At 35.9% G+C, this 17,695-nt stretch overlaps 1 protein-coding gene across 11 annotated transcripts in view; it reads right to left on the bottom strand.

Moving 5' to 3' along the window:
• The window catches only part of RBMS3 (RNA binding motif single stranded interacting protein 3), a 711,391-nt gene that overhangs the window by 134,537 nt on the left and 559,159 nt on the right, over positions 1–17,695 (bottom strand). For all 11 annotated transcript variants that reach the window (XM_013057187.2, XM_013057186.2, XM_013057191.2 and 8 more), the window contains exon 8: positions 7,202–7,308. In XM_013057187.2, the coding sequence (XP_012912641.1) occupies positions 7,202–7,308 (107 nt within the window). The remainder of the gene's footprint in view (positions 1–7,201; positions 7,309–17,695) is intronic.

Raw genomic sequence — 17,695 nt, 5'->3', positions numbered from 1 at the left:
TTTAAAAAATCTATTTCTAACAGAATTCTTCCCTTTAAAAGATAATTTCTACAAAAAGGAGTCACATATTGAGAAAGTAAGAAAGCAAATAGGAAACATAAGGAGATAGAGGGGTTCTCATGGTAACAGTACAGTTCTTTTTGAAATTTTATTATTTTTTTTTTAAAGATTTTATTTATTTGACAGAGAGATCACAAGTAGGCAGAGAGGCAGGCAGAGAGAGGAAGGGAGGCAGGCTCCTGCTGAGCAGAGAGCCAGATGCAGGGCTTGATCTCAGGACCCTGGGACCATGACCTGAGCCGAAGGCAGGGGCTTAAGCCACTGAGCCACCCAGGCGTCCCAACAGTACAGTTCTAATATACATTCAGGGTAAGGGGTCTTCCTTATACCTCATATGTCCTGGGGACACAGCATAAAGTACAAGTCATGGAAGGAGCAAACGCCTTTTGACAAGAGTGGTGGTGATTATGGTGATGGAGACACAGCTGAGATTCAGAATTATGAAGAATTCTGTGTGTACTCATTTTCTTTCAGAAAAATAAAAACAAAAGCAAACATAAAAATGAAGACATGGATCTCAAAGGAAACGTTTATCTTGAGTGGGAATATAGGATGTAACTTTTGTACTAAGAATGGCTATCTATCTACTTAGAAATCTAAAAAGCCATCTTTGTCTCAATCATAAATGGATTTAGTCAGAATGAATAATTACTCCTACTACCTTGAGGCAGTCTGAGGAGGAGGCTGGATGTTTGGAATCAGGTTTATCAACTTTGTCTGCTCTCAGCTATGGACTTCGTCACTGTATGAGAAATCCCATTCTCCCACCTGATCTTTGCAGGCTTTCATTCACTTACTGGCACTGGAGAGAATGTTTATTAATAGTAGCTGTGAATGGACAAGAGTTATAAAACTTTAAAGCACAGGGGAAATTTTCATCCATCACTGAAAACGAGTTGATTTCAGGTATGAAAATAGACAACATATTATCTGGGTTATAGATAATCTGGGTCATATCAGATCACATAGTTTTAGCTGGCTGTGATAAAACTGATAAACTTAGGGCACCTGGATGGCTCAGTGGGTTAAAGCCTCTGTCTTCGGCTCAGGTCATGATCCCAGGGTCCTGGGATCAGGCCCCACATTGGGCTCTCTGCTCCGTGGGGAGCCTGCTTTCTCCTCTCTCTCTCTCTCTCTCTGCCTGCCTCTTTGCCTACTTGTGATCTCTGTCTGTCAAATAAATAAATGAAATCTTAAAAAAAAAAACTAATAAAGTTAGTTCAGTAAAATTGGATTTTGTGGGCATCTTAACGAGACCTAATTTAAGGAAATTAAAGCATATTCTTCAGTTTACTCTACCTCTTAAAAGATTTCAAACATATTCAGGCAGAGTCACGGGATTTCACTACTGTAAGGAACACAATTTACATCTGGTTGGTGTGAATGGTACCTGCTGGTTTTAGGAAATGCATATACTATATCCCTGTACCCAAAGATTGCAAATAGAAATGCACTCAAACAAAACGTCTTTGAGATATATCATCACGTTTCCTCTAAAACTTGCTCCTCATTCAGGAATAGTATTCCTTAGTATTCCTAGAATGCATCCCCAAAAAAGCTTACTTCATTTTCTCCCACAAAATAACCTTGCAAACTATTCCTAGGAACCTGAGTGCTGATTGTTAACAATATTATTTTAGCTCCCTTTATTCATCTCCATATCTAGACTGTGAAGACAATCTCATTAAATGTTTCATTTCCACAGTAAAGAAAAGTATCTTCAGAGCATCACATAGAACATATTTGTTATTGCTAATTGTTTTGAAATTGACTCTAGCAGAGAACTGTAAGATAGATAAAAGCAATAAATACCATTTTATTGCTTTTAGTTTTATAATAAAATCTTGGCATTTCTTCACTAGACATGTGAAGTACTTGACTACTTTGTTGGGTTACTTCTTTTTTCTAATATTTATTTATTTGTTTGTTTATTTATTTTCTCACAATAGCACATACCCTCCTCAATGTCGATCACCTAGCCACCCCATCTTTCCCCAGCCCCTCCCCAGCAACCTTCAGTTTGTTTCCTGAGGTTAAGAGTCTCTTATGGTTTATCTCCTTCTCTGGTTTCATCTTGATTCATTTTTCCCTCCCTTTCCCTATAATCCTCTGTCTTGTTTCTCAAGCTACTTCTTGTTTAATTGCCTTGTTTCTTGTTTGTGTCCATAGCCAAAATACTATTTCTTGGAGGTACAATACCCAAAGCAATTGTTATCAATGACATTTACTGACTCAGTTACTATCGGGCTTGGGAAAATCTATGAAAGCTAGACTAGAGTTTCGAAGCCAGTGAAAAATAGTGTGTTTATGATATTATCCTTACTATGTAAGGATAATGTCCTAGCATGAAAACTTGGTGAAATATCACCATCTTCTGTAATCTGACACTTAGCATTTAGTTATATTTGAAAATTCTGAAGGAAATCTAGAGACTAGTCAAAACAATTGTCAACATAATTTCAAGGTTTGAGTAACTCTAATCATTGTAGTAGAAACATTCATCTTTTGATTTAAGCCTTTGATCTTTACAACATAATTGAACACTTTTGATCAGCTGTGCAAATTATTTGGGTACCAAAAAATTTGGTGGCTTTCTGGTAGTCATTCCAAACCTTCTTTGGAAATATAGGAAGAAGGAACAGGAGTTCATGTTCCTGATATTATGTGTGTGTGTATGGTTATATATATTATTGAAATTATATTTATTTGCTCATTTGCTTGTTTTAAATTTTTTATTTAAGTAGAGTTGACACATAATGTTGTATTAGTTTCAGGTGTACAATACAGTGATTTGGCAAGTCTATACACTATTCTATGACACCACTCATGTAGCTCCAATCTGTCACCAACAACCCCATTACAATACCACAAACTACTTTCTTCATGCCGTGTCTTTTATTCCTGTGACTCCTGATATATTTTTGATTGCCGGTTCCAGATTCTATTCCCAATTCCAGACCAGTCATTTGGGAGAGCACTAACAAGAACAATTTGGGAAACATTCTGTCTGAAGTAAAGACTGTGGCCTCAGCTGTAATGGGATATCTAGCCACTGCATTTCTTGAAAGTCATAGTGATGATAAAGTAGAACCATTTCTGAGCTAAGGGTGACATTAAAAACATTGCATCACCATTATGACAGAAGCACTGGCCAATCAGAATGTAAATGCTGGAGTAGCATCCTGGGAAACTCCTGGTGTGCCAGCCAGCACTCCATTCTTATGAGATCATAATGGGTCCTGCAGGAGGCATCATAATGGAAGGAGTAGAGAGGTCACTCTGATAGACTAGTGTCAGCAGTTATTTACATAATGAAAGAAGTATGTTTTCCTATTTTAACAAGCAGAGTGGCTTTTCTGGTATATGGAAGTTGAATATGAGTCCTATGCTTGGCTCAAGCATCTCTAGGACAGTGGTTCTCAAAGTGTGGTCTAAGGATATCTGAGGGTTCCTGAGATATTTTTAGGAGATCCATAAGCCCTCCCTTTTCCAATAGCATGTTAATGTGGAGTTAGATTTTCTTCATATAATTAAACCAAACAGAATATTGCAACAGGTTGAACGCTGATGCAGGTATGAAAATCTGGTCATCTTTTATTAAATCAGACATTCAAGTGATTTGCAAAAATGTGAAAGAGTGCTATTATCAAAAAAAATCTTTGAAAGATACAATATTTTCCATAAAATATAATATTTTTTGTTAACGGGGGATGGCTTTATTGTTTTTTGATGAACTAAGAAGATAAAAAGATACAGAGACCAAAGAGTTTGTGGATTTCTGCTTCAAGAAATAAAATGATGAGAACTGTAGAGCACTGGGAAAGAGAGGCCTAACAGCCTCAATCCCTGATTGCTCTATTTAAAGTTTTGGTTGTCACTTAAGAGATTAGTTAATGACTTTAAAATACCCCTGTGTATTTCACTTATGCAAAAATATGTCCAGCAGCATATATTTGTATTTCAGAACCTTGCTAATCTACACTACTTTATGTATATAAACTTTTCAGTACTGGATTTTTTTGGGGGGGTAAAGAAATATATTTCACTAACTATGTTAAAATAACTGTTATCAAAATGACACTCAGAAGAAAATAGCTTTACATAATAAATTAAAATTTTAATTAGCTTATCAATTGTCATGTGTAGGTACTTCTTTTTTTGTTTGTTTGTTTTAAAGATTTTATTTATTTATTTGACAGAGAGAGATCACAAGTAGGCAGAGAGGCAGGCAAAGAGGAGGAAGCAGGCTCCCTGCAGAGCAGAGAGCCAGATGCAAGACTGGATCCCAGGACCCTGAGATCATGATCTGAGCCGAAGGCAAAGGCTTAAGCCACTGAGCCACCCAGGCCCCCAATACTTCTAAGATACTTAAACATTTCAGGAGAAATACTTTTTATCTTTTTTTTTTCTTTTTTTTAACCTGACTTTCATGGGAGAGGTAGAGGAAACATGAGCCTCATTCTGTAGTATTATCCCAAATACTGAAGCATCAGAATAGAAACTATCATCTTACATTTTGTCTAAGGCAACAGCGATTGAAAGGTTTACCATTACTTTATATAACAACAAAACAAAAACAAAAAAACCCAAAAAGCAAAAAAGAAAACAAAAATGAAAACCAACAAGCAAGCAAACAAGTAAAAAACACCCAAAATGATGTGATAAAGTTGGTATGCCAAAGGGTTACAAAGAAAATGGAAAACAAGACCCTCCATCAGAAATTGACTTCAAGGGAATATCCATGTCTCAGTCTTAATACTGCATGAAGGAAGAGCTCAGAGAAAATCTCTCCTAAGAATCTGACCCATAGTCCTTGCTTTGATTAGTGCTTCAATTCATGCTGCCAGTGTCGTCAAAGACCTTAAACAGAGAATGTAGGTAGTGCCCCCAGGTGACTAATAGGAGCAAATGCAAATTGTCTTGTAATAATGCCATTGTTTATAAGAGGAGAACCAATTTCAGAAATGTTAAAATGTCAAAAAACAACCATGAAAACATGTGTTTTAGAAATGATGAAATACAGTAATTAGAATTTCCTGGTATATAAAAATTAATTAAATATTGCCTACATAGGAATAATTTACATTATGCCATATTTTATCAACCATGCTGACATAATTTACTCTAGCAATCACAAAGCAAGGGGAAATAGAAGCAAAAATATATATTATGATGGACACACAAAGTTATGCAACATTCAGAGTGTCTGCACTTAAGACCAAGATGTAAAAATTAACATGCTTATCTCAAAATCAAGCTATCTGACAAGCATATGTTTAGTGCATGCTACTTGTTCTCCTAATTTCTTTCCTCTGAATGTGTCTACACACTTGGAATACATTTTTATGGGTCACAGATAAATTTATGAAGGTCCCTTGATTTTCACAGTTCAAGAGGAAAATGTAGAACTCTTAAACAGCAACTTCTGAAAACAGAGACTAGGAATATATATTTAAAACCTATATTTAAACTACAAGATGCTCTGGGTGTTAAACTTGACTCCACAATGCTTCTGTCTCAATAGTACACATGTTCTTTACCATGACATCAACCTAAAGCCTTAGATTTATATGAGGTAGCAAAGTGGCAGCTCTGTCTACATTTCTCATGTTTATTGGTTCGGTTCCTAAGAAATGTAGATTTAAGTACAGTGTCTTGCTGAAGCTGGCATCCCTTTTGTGGATATGATAATTCAGGTTCTTATGGGGACAGGAACTGGGGTTTTGGTCATCATTACCAAGCCAACTAATTTACTGTCAAGGCTTCTTGGTGATGGTTTATGATCCAGAAATCTCTCTCACCAGTGAGCATTTGACCCAATAGCATTTTAAACGATCAAATGAGTCTTTCTAGACTACAGATATTTGGTATGGGATGGATGTCATAATGAGGGCTGTCAGAAATCAGCTGTCTTTGGAGGCAATGGGGCTAATTGTTGGTCACTAACCTCTACCTAAAACACAGGGGTCATTCCATTTCCCCTTCCTTTTTTGAACATAACACAGATAGCCTTTCTATAGTTGAAGTATCCAAACATTCCTTTTTCATTAGTTTCAAGTGCTCAGTGGTGATTCCCCTCTTTTTCTCTTAAAATAATGAGTTATAGATTATACAATACTTGAGCGTAACTATACACTTTAAGAGAGGTTTTGAGACCTGCATAGAAATACTCAAAACAGACAACAGTGTTAGAAACTAAAAACTGGCTAAAGGTTTTGGTGAGAAAATCCCCACCCTCTTCCTTCCTTACAACTGTGAATGCTGCATCAAGTGGGATGCCTCTTAAATGAGAAATGGATGAAGTAGGTGCTTTGAATAGAAATATGAAATAAAGCTCTTCTGTTGAAATTATGGCTTTGGTACAAAATTGCATTTATTCAAGTCATTCAAGAAACTCTATTCCATTTCATAAAGAATAAAAAAAACCTTTTAGAAGCCCAGATACCTTTTCCTTGTCTTCTTACAATAAAAATAACCAAAAGGAAATCATTCCCAAGGGTCATTGGATACATAAGCTTGCTTTTCTACTTCTTTGTGTTAAGAGTGTAAATGGATAATTAACTACTCAATGCCTGTTTTTTTTATTGTGATAAACAATACCCTGTGTATATGAACTTTTCCCCCTCTTTCTTGACCAACAGAAAATGTCATATTTTATACTGATATATACATATATAAAATACATATCAACACATTTGTGAACAAATGGGAAAATGCATACATACATATATATGAGCAAGTAGACTATCTCAAGGGTAGAATAAAATAAATCTAAATTCGTGTTTTTTCCCAAACACAAACATTTAACTCTCACTATTGATTTCACTGAAAATATAGGTGCTCACAATTATGGATCAAGTCTTTGTGGATAATTCTTTCAGTGAGTGTCTATTGGGTTAAGATTTGGTTAAAGACAGAGGATTTATTATAGGATAGAAGTGAGGTCAATTTTGAAGTCCTGCACTCCTCCTCAAGTCATTTTATCTAGAGCACATTAACATAGGCCTTCTCATTTGCTCCCTTCAAAGCCATCTAATTTTCTACAGGACTCGAATTCATCAGGGTCCCAAGTATCTGTCTTGCCACCCTTCTGAGGGATGTCCACTGCTATATTTCTGAGCAAAAGTCAGTCAGGACTCACCTCTCCTTCCCTGGGCCAAGGCCTTCCATTCTGGGTGTATTTGCTTTGATTCTGTCGCTTCTTTTGTCCTCCATCAGCGAATTTGCACAGTAAAGGCTCACTAGGGGCTGGGAAGATAAGAAATCAATTCTATATTAGCAAATACCCCTAAAAAACAAGTGATTTTTGAGTCACAATAGCGCTTTGTAATGCCTTTCTTTTGACGTTTTCTTGCTTCTGGAGAGATAGTAGGCCCCCTTCTAGTCTCAATTATCTTAGCTGCTATTCTATCTAACTGGGCTTCAAAAAAGTACTGGCAGACCATAAAAGAATACAAAAAATATTGTTAAAAAAAATCAGTTAAAGCAGAATGTGAACTTGCCTTAAAAGTAAAGAGGGGAATGTTGACTCCTTCCCGTTACATCAATGCTAAAAACCAGATGATGGGTCTAAAATGGAGTCACTTATGCTAAGCGCCATGTCACCAAACCGAGACCTAACTTAATTATAGTTTTGGCTTTCCCAGAAATGGAATTTTGAATCAATCAATCAGGAGTCACTAATAAGCATTAGTGAGGTAATTGACCTGATAGATCCCTGCCATCCCTAAAGAAAAGTGACTTTGCCACAACCAATCAAATTTTTGCCACTATAACTTTCTTGTTCCCACTCCCTTCTGCTGCAGAAGCCTCCCATCTGCACAGGTTCTCAGAGCTCCTCTCTACCTGCTGGAGGAGAGGCTGCCGGACTCAGAAATCCTTGAATAAAGCCAATAAGATCTTTAAAAAGTTCTTATTGAATTTTGCTTTTTCATATTAGAAACATATTCCTAACCAGTATTTGTGTGTAGATAAATATTTCCCCCTCAAAGTAACTATGTTTTCACAGTAGAAACTGTAGGATTCTATTTTGGAAAGAGCTCCTTAGGAGTTGCCTTCTAAAAAGGGAGCCATTTTGCTAATTACAACCAAATCAGTTTTTTTTTTTTTCTCATTAACCTCTGCAATTTCAAAACGACTAGAAGTTGATTGTCTACTGAACCCCTTTCTCTCCAATTCCCCAGTGAAATCTAGTCAGTATCTCAGGGAGAACAATTATTTGAATATCAAATGAGCCCACATGGTAAAATATAGTCAAAGGATATGGCTCTAAGAAAAGAATCCTGGACTGGGGGGAAATGTGGTCCTGGGTGACTTAGGTTAACTTATTTGATAATCTTTTAAAACACAACAAGGAGAAATTTATTCTTTGAGAACTGATGCCCCCTCCACATCCCTATTTAACTAAAAAAATTGCTGCTTGTGATTACCACAAATATATTTAAAAATGAGTGAATAAAAAGAAAGCCATATGGTTTAAAAAACTTGGTCAATGCATTAAATGGCTAGAAGGATTTTTTTTTTTTTTTGCTATTATTTGCTTGGATAAAAAAATATTGATTTATAAGTTTATAATCTGAAAATTAAAGTGAACCCCTCCCTCTCCCAACCCCCTGGGAAAATGAGTTCTTCTGAAGATTAATTGTATTAATGATTGAAGAGGAACAAAATATACCCCTCAAAAAAATGACTCTTTGGCAAAAGGATTAATTTAGCCTGATTATTTTTAAGAAATAACAGATAGAGGAAAAGCTCTGAAAACTGACCAGAAGTTACCCTTTTGTAAGAGACATTTACACTTATAAGGGAAATGTCTATTTATAACAGAAATTTATTCTTTGTATCTGGAAGAAAAGAATACTCTAAATCTCAAGAAATTCTTATCTATCAGTAAAGGAAAAAGGACTTAAATCTATGCAACAACCTCACCCTTGTTTACTGTGCTTTTTCTGGTAATCTCCTCTAACTGGCCTCCCTGCTCCCTCCCCAACACCTTTGTCTTCAGCTGAAGACCATATTTAAGATGGTGACTGGGGCTATTTCAGGGAGTTACTAGGTTTTCCTGGGTATCTCCATACAAGAGGTACATATATGTTATTAACCTTGTTTGTTCTTTTCTCCTGTTCTTATGTCTTTATGGGGGTGGGGGGTCCTAGCCAAGAGCTTAGAAAGGTAGAAGGAAAATTATTTTAATTCTTTATCCCTCCTTCTATCTTTGCCTTTTGCCATGAAGTATTGTTGAGCTCTCTGAATCTTGGTCTGATCCCATGTGAACTGCTCTAGCCAACGCAATGTTAGCAAACGAGGCACAAGCAGAACATTGAAGTGTTTATAAGCATTGAGTTTTGCTTCTTTTGCTTCTCTGCACAGCTGCATGAATATACTCAGCCTGGCCTGTGGAAGGATGAGATACATGTGTAGAGGAGTCATCCCTACTATCAGAGCCAAGGCCAAAGTAGAGAGATCATCCAATGATTACGACCCTGATATGTGAGTGAGCTCAACTAAAATCATCAGAGATACACAGATAAACACACAGTTGACCACAGACCAGGTGAGGTCAATAAAGATGATCCCACAAACATGTAAGCTAAATGAATCTTCATTGTTTCATATCACTAAAATTTTGCAATTGACACGTAACACTGTAATCTTAATAGATAACTGCTATTGTTTTCCCCAACACCTATTCCTCCCCATATCCACTCCAGCAAGGTTGCTTATGTTCACTAACCTGGATAATGCAAAAGAAAAAAAAAAGATTATGGAATTCATGAGATTTTTAATTGTCTCCAAAATCAATAGTGGAAAAAGAAATGAGTGGGTAACCACAAATAAATATTTGAAAATCATTTAGCTTTAAGTGGCAGTAGGATTTACTCAATCCTTTTATTCTTTATTATCAGCAGAATGCTACTGACTAATATTGAAGGAAATACTGACTCAAACAGACAGAAGGTCAGAATTGGCTAGGTGGAATGAAAAACAAAATGTCTTGCCTCCCTATGGAGGAGTCATGTGGGAATATGTAACTTATCCTGGCACATAACTCAAGCAATGTCATTCCTCACAGAGAACAAGTGCTTCCCAACTGTCTGCTTTTGGGAGCCTCCAACTTCAGTGACTTTGGTGAAGCCACAGAAATCATACAAAGGAAAGGCTGAATCATGATGTGTCTGCAGACAGGAGCTGCCATCACACTGAAGTCGTCTAAATTCTTTCTCCAGATGAAGAACTGAAAGGATAAATGCAATCAAGGATCCTGAAACTCTGTGCTAAAGAAAATTTCCTGTGAGAGTCCAAAAGCATATATAAGTATGTGCCTATAGTGAGGAATGATTATATATGTATCATATATATCATCATACATACAACATCATTCCTCACTATAGGATATTTTCTCTGTTGATATTTTAAAAATTCAAGGTATATTCACTCATTCGAATGGGATGGTCATGCCGACATGTGAGTTTATAACTGGCAATAGTACAAATTTCTCACAAAAGGCAAATAAATCTAGAAATATCTTAAATTTCCTACTGTTAAAAAAATGTAGATTCTACCTTTTATGTTTCTTGGGATAATAACTTTCATGAGTCATACTTTCTACTATCTGAGGCAGGATTCTCTTTATTGTCTCCTAAAACAGATTCTTTTAGAGAACATAATATACTGATTCTAATAGTCTAGGATATGATGATGACTTTGCTTGAGGTCATTCCTTGTTTCTGTAGGCTCTGACACTTAGTTTGGGTGCATTTCGGTGTCTAGCAGTCTGCTTCCTGGCTCCCTGACTTACTAACTACAAGACACCAGACACCTTTTAAATTTTTTTAATATTTCTGTGACTCATTTTCCTCATGTATGAGGTGAGGATAATAACATCATCTACCTCAGGCAGCTGTTATGTGGATTAAATAAACTCATGTGTGAAAAGAGTTTAAAACAGCATATGGTACATAAATGATTATTAAATCCACATTAGCCACAACTATCATTATTGCCTAGCATCTTTATTAGCCACTGCTCATACATCAGCTGTAAAACCTAGTTACTTGGCAGAGTCAGAGTTCAGAGTGTTCAGTCAACTGGGTTTATTGTTCTTCAGCTCTGTCCCACTCTAACTCCAACGCTGGTTTGGCCACAGAACTTTCAACTGACTCTCCACATCCGGCCACGTTCCCCTCCTGAATTCTTACCAAAGTTTGACTTTTAATATTCTGAGTAGGATAAAAGTCATGTTATGTATCTTAACACTCCATTGCCTACCCTGAATGTTCCCTGTTCCTTTTTCTGCTGTGTTTTCAAAAAACTATTCTTACTACTATTTTTTGTTACTTAATTGCTAGACATCTATTGGCTATTTAAATCCAGCAAATCTGTATTTTACTACTAAGGTAAGTACAGTGCTATCTACACATCGTAGGCAAGCAAAAATCACCACCCCAAAATGTGTCTCTTTGACATGTATACACACACACACACACACACACACACACACATTTAAAGACTTTCTTGGTGAACTCTTGGACACGATGGAATTAGGGGGACAGCACTGACAAGAAAAGAAAGGCTTAGAATGAATCATGAGCTTAAGGATTTCTTCTCCCTACTGGCACAGAGAAATTTTATAGAAGCTTCTTTGAAACAAATATTACCAAATCACAATATTTTAGCTTGCTAAGGATCAATTATACATAGACAATGATATTCTGGCTTGTAGACCCACCTTGAATTTTTCATTATTGAAAAGGGAACTTTTAAAACAATATTTTTAACACTAAGGGAAACTTAAAAAGCCATAGAAAAAGACTTTCTTAACTTTCAACTGAGATGCCTTTGTGAGTTGTGTTTGACAGTGTCTTGGAGGTTTCAAATTTTAGCCACCCTGGTATTCGAAGATCTTCATAAGTTGTTAGACTATAGATGTTGGTAATGACTTATTTATATTTATTGACATTCCTAAATTGAAATATCTGCTGTCACTTTATTGATTTGAAGATGATTATGATGGGAAAGCAGGGCCACAAAATTTTTATTAAATGGAGTAAAAGAAATACAATCCCAGAAACACATTTTTAAATGTGCAATTAAAAAAGGATGGAATATCTGTAATATCTTCCTTGAATTTAGGCATGTAATTATGATTGCTAGTTTCCTGGGGAGTTTGGAGGTGGATTTCATTGAGAATGTAAAAGCAAAGAGTGAATTAGATGAATTAAGATTTATATAATCTTCTAATTCTCAGGTGATTTCTAAGTACCTACAAGATAAAATCCAAACCCTGACATTAGAAAAGAAGAATCTGTTCCCTTGATCTCATCTTTAGCCAGACTCCTCCCACTCCTCTGGCCTAAAGTCCCCTCATGTCTAAAGGCCTTTTCTCATGCCTGGAATTTCCCTTCCCAGCTTTCGCTCCTCGGCCTCCCCCATACACAACCTCCACCTGGCAGACTATTGATCAGCCTTCAGAATGCAGCTCAAATCCATGTTCCTTGGAAAGCCTTCCTTGACTCTACTTCATCTCATTTGAAAGAGGAATTTACCTAGTGCTTACTTGGCTGGCTTTCCTAGGTTGAATGCTGTTTCTGTTGTGTTAAGTCTTTCAACAGTAGCAATTAATGTCCACGCTTGAGTTTGAAAGTGATTGTAACAAAGAAATGAAGTTTATATATATGCATATAGCATGTGTGTACACGTGTGTGTGCATATTGTTAACAGCATTCTGCACATAGGTGCGAAATAATAATAAATAATACTTGAAAGTGATGCTACTCAAAGTGTGGTCCAAGTTCAGGCATCAGTGGGATCCAAACTTGGGAGCACCTGGGAACATGTTAGAAATGCAGAATCTGGGCCCTTCCCCAGACCTATCCAATCAAACTCTGCATTTGAACCAGATCTCCGGGTGATTCTTCTGAACACATCAGTTGGAGAAACACTGATTGGATTGTGACTGCCTCTTTAACAGAGGAAGTAAGAATAGATCTTAGATGTTCAACATGAATCCTCTGAATAATGAGATAATTTCAGTAGCACACAAATATTATATTGTCTACAATTTCCTTATTGCAGTATTATGCTACCAATTAATTTTGTCTAGTCTCTTTTCACAGTAGTTAAAATACAGACTAAATGAAGAAGAGGCCTTTGTGGAAGTGAGATGCAGTTATAAGCCACAGATTGTAATGCGCTAGAAGACATTATGATCTATCATGAAAATGAAGAGTATTTAAAATATAATTATAACAATGCATGGCGATAAAGTTGCATGGTAATTATGAAGGAGTAATTACTGTTTGTTTGCTTAGTGCAGTATTTCTAGCCTTCCAAACTGTATTAAACACGAACATCCAATGCATGAACCGATAAGATAACCTTATGGCTTACTGGATTTGCTGTTTTAAACAAACAAAACAACACCACTTATTTTACCTAGCACAATTAATGTAAAATTTTTTTTGAGTTTTATTTGAAACTTAATTTATTCTTCTCTTCCCCTGTGGTTTGATGGCTTTCTTGAAAGTTCTGCTTGGGTTCCTTTCTCTTTCTTTTTTGTAAACCTATTTTAAAACGGTTTTTTACTGTGGCTACCATGAGGTTCATATATAACATCTAATGCATATAGTAGTCTATACTTAGTTGATAGTTACTTAAGTTTGAACCCATACTAAGAGTACTAAATTTTTACTCCCCTCACCCATGTTTTAGGTATATGATGTCATAATTTACATCCTTTTATTTTGTGAATTCCTTGACTGATTTTTGTAGATATAATTAATTTTACTGTTTTTTTTTTAATTTCTACTATATTGGTTTTACAAGTGATTAATCTACTGCTTTTATTACACATTTGTATTTACCTCTGAAATTCTTTCCATTCATAATGGTCTTATTCCCAATTATGGCCTTTTCTTTCCACTAATTTCCCTTTAAGATTTCTTGGAAGCCTGGTTTAGTGGTGGAGGGCACATGAAACATTCCCCAGAGTAGATAAAGTGTTGGGCCACAAAACAAGTCTCAATAAATTCAAACAGACTGAAATCATATCATGCCTCTTTTCTAGCCACAACAGTGTGAAATTTGAAATCAATCCCAAGAAAGAATCTGGAAGAACACGAATATATGGAAGCTAAATCACGTGATGCTACACAATGAATGGCCAAAAAAAAAATCAAAAGAGGTAATTTAAAAAATACATGGGAACAAATGAAGATGAAAACACAATGGTCCAAGATCTTTGGGACTCAGCAAAATTCGTTCTCAGATGGGAGTGTATCATAATCCAGGCCTACCTCGAGATGCAAGAAAAATCTCAAACAACCTAACTTTATTCCTCAAGGAGCTATAAATAGAACAAACAAAGCATAAAGTCAATAGAAAGAAGGGAATAATAAAGATGAGTGTAGAAATAAATGATATAGAGACTAAAAAACCAAAAAGAACAGATCACTGAAACCAAGAGCTGAGAAAACACAATGAACAGAAACTTCACATGACTTCGGTTTTATGATTCACCAAGAATGTTTACTAACATCATATTCTACAAGTAGATAACCCTTTTAGCTTCTAAATATTAATAGAATTCCTGCTGTCCCTTAGCAAAGTGAACATTTTCAATTTTTTTTTAAAGATTTTATTTATTTATTTGACAGAGAGAGATCACAAGTAGTCAGAGAGGCAGGCAGAGAGAGAGAAAGGAGGAAGCAGGCTCCCTGCCAAGCAGAGAGCCCGATAGGGGACTCGATCCCCGGACGCGAGATCATGACCTGAGACGAAGGCAGCGGCTTAACCCACTGAGCCACCCAGGTGCCCCACATTTTCAATTTTTAACATTCAGTTTATTTAAACTCTTCAGATATTTATAATGGCTTGTGGTGACAGTCTTTTAAAATATCTCTTCTTACCATAACTTACCAAACTGGTAGTTTAAATACTAAATTTAAAAATTCCTCACCTCAGAGAGATTATAAATTTTACTTCAGGAAACAAAAAGGGAAGGTGGGAGAAGCAGAGTGGAAAAGATAAGCTAATGACAAGAGAAGCAGTTTATTGGAGGTGAGCTTATAAAATCTGGGACTGAGTGAAAGAATGAGATAAAAGAATTAAAAAGAAAGAATTCCAAGCACTAAGGTAAAATATAAAAATTTAATCTAGAAACTATTTTCCTATTAAATGTGTGGACATGGATCCGTTCTCAATGAAAAAAAGAAAAAGGAACTATTCCTGCGATAGTCAGGGTGCCTTGTACATTAAAAAGCGGTTTCATGGTAGAGAATTAAAAAAATGATACTAAGGGGTGCCTGGGGGGGCTCAGTTGTTTAAGAATCTGCCTTTGGCTCAGGTTGTGATCCCGGGGTTCTCTGATCAAGCCCTGCATCAGGATCCTTGCTCAGGGAGGGAAGTCACAGCCTAGAAGAGGAGAAAGACAAGCAAAAGGAAACTTCTAGCAGCTTTCAGTGGATACCATAATAGGAATATGGATAGGTAATTTGAAAGCATAAAACAGATGTCACTCTCTAGCACTATAGACACAAAATGTCCTCTAGCTCAAAAATCACATTCACTACCATAGAGTTGTAGAAAATCACATGTCACAGGCATGATTCCCCCCATGCCGACTGCTAGATAGTAAATGAGCACATGAAGGACTAATACCAAGTGTTATCTAGTCTAAAAACAGGCTTTTATTAAATGTTTAGCAAATGAAAATATGATCAATGAGATGAACATAATGACAGGATTTAGTTGAAATACTTTTAGAACACCCGAGGTCATAGAGATCTTAAGTTGAAAACTGGTAGCTTTCCAACAATAAATAAGAACTTCCAGCATTTGCCTTAATTCTCCACAATCCTTAAGCTTCCTGCTGTCTTATACCTGACCGACAACCCTCATTTTCTCTCAGATGCAAAAAAGCATCATTAGTCTATAATGATTTGGAATAAAGAACAATGATGTAAAAATGATGGATGTGTCTTTCTAAATTACTCTGTATTAGGCGCCTGGTTGGCTCAGTTGGTTAAGTGTCTGACTCTTGATTTCAGCTCAGGTCATGATCTCAGGGTCATGAAACTGAGCCCCATGCCAGGTTCGAGCTGGAGTTTAAGATTCATTCTCTCCTTCCTTCTCCCTCTGCCCCTCCCTGCGCCAGCCATCTTCAATCTCTCTCTCTCTCTCTAGCTCAACTAAATAAATAAATAAGTAACTCTGTGTCAAAAGCCATGTCCTTAATTTTCATGACTAATTCCAAAGTACTTGTTGTTATATCCAGGGAAGTTTCACAGTGTCCTCTCATTTGTCTGCAAAAGATTTGTTACTTTTTCTTTCCCACATATGCCCTATACATGATCGACTTTGTGTGCATATATGTATGTATGCATTTCTAACTCTGTACATGTTTATATACCTCTATCTCAATCATCTTTGTAGATGTAGAGCAAGCAAGCCCCAAATTTAAATTACAATTTACACGGAAAACACTACTTTAAGCTTATAACACAGTATTATTATATTTTGGAGTTAGAAAGCCTTTTACGTATGAGAAAGTGGGCTATTTGGTTACATTTCCTTTTGATTTCCAGCATCTTATTTACCATTTAATTACATTTTGTGGACTATAATAAGTTAATTGTAGTTATTTAGACAGTTCTTAGTTCAAATAGACGGGAAGGCATATAACCTCTGTTATCTGATCTTAAAATTTATTTAATTCAAACCTTTTATTTTGCCAATAAGGAAAATAAAAATTTAATGAATTGTCAGCTAATTTGTGCTAGCTGGTGGCAAAGTCACACCCAGAATCATGTTCTCTGGATTTCTAATCAAACATTCTCCGACTGCTTATTTTCTACCTTCCTTACCATTGGAGGTAAAAGGAAATGAGTTTCAAGCAGTTCTTATGACTGACTTCATAATTTGGGGATGGAACAAAAAGACTGAATATTCATTAAAATATGATTACAATGGTTCTCTACCCACAGGCTACAGTTACAACTGAATGCTAAGTAACAAATAGGTTCTCCTAAGATGATTTACACTGCCATCCTCAGAGCAGTTTGTTTTAACAGAAAAACAAATCACATGGGTTATATTTACAAGTGTCAGACACATTTTTATTCCTATCATTTAGGGCAAAATGAGCACAGAAATATAAACCAAAAAGGTAGAAATAAATAAAAAGTTAATAAAACTTAAATGAAGTGTGATTTGCAGGTGCATTTCCAATTTTATCCCTCAGTAATGGATTAATGCTTATACTAGTTTCAAATATAATTCTCTACAAGGCAGAACAACTTTACAGAAGAGGAAAATGCCCCACAGTGATAATAAAAGCAGAGAATAGCTGTTTGCCTAGACATATAACAGAGAAAATCATTTTTTGATAAGTTATATTATGGCCTAAGTAATTATCTCAAGTTCACCTCTCTGTTTTATGTATTAAAACACTGTCTTTTTCTGTGTTTATAATAATTCTCTGCTAATTCTTCTCATATAGGAAGAGATTATTTTAAGAAGAAAAACCAAGCCCCATAAGGGGAATAAATTAGATGAGAAAGTTAATGTTTCATGTAGATGGGACACAGAGTATATCTTTGAAGGTTAAATTTGGTTCATTTTATAAGGAATATGACTA

This window comes from Mustela putorius, unplaced genomic scaffold, assembly GCF_011764305.1.
Source record: "Mustela putorius furo isolate JIRA1106 unplaced genomic scaffold, ASM1176430v1.1 tig00003834_pilon_pilon_pilon, whole genome shotgun sequence".
Taxonomy (NCBI): Eukaryota; Metazoa; Chordata; class Mammalia; order Carnivora; family Mustelidae; genus Mustela; species Mustela putorius.
Note: the sequence above shows the minus strand (reverse complement) of the source record. Positions and strands in the feature narration are given on the sequence as shown.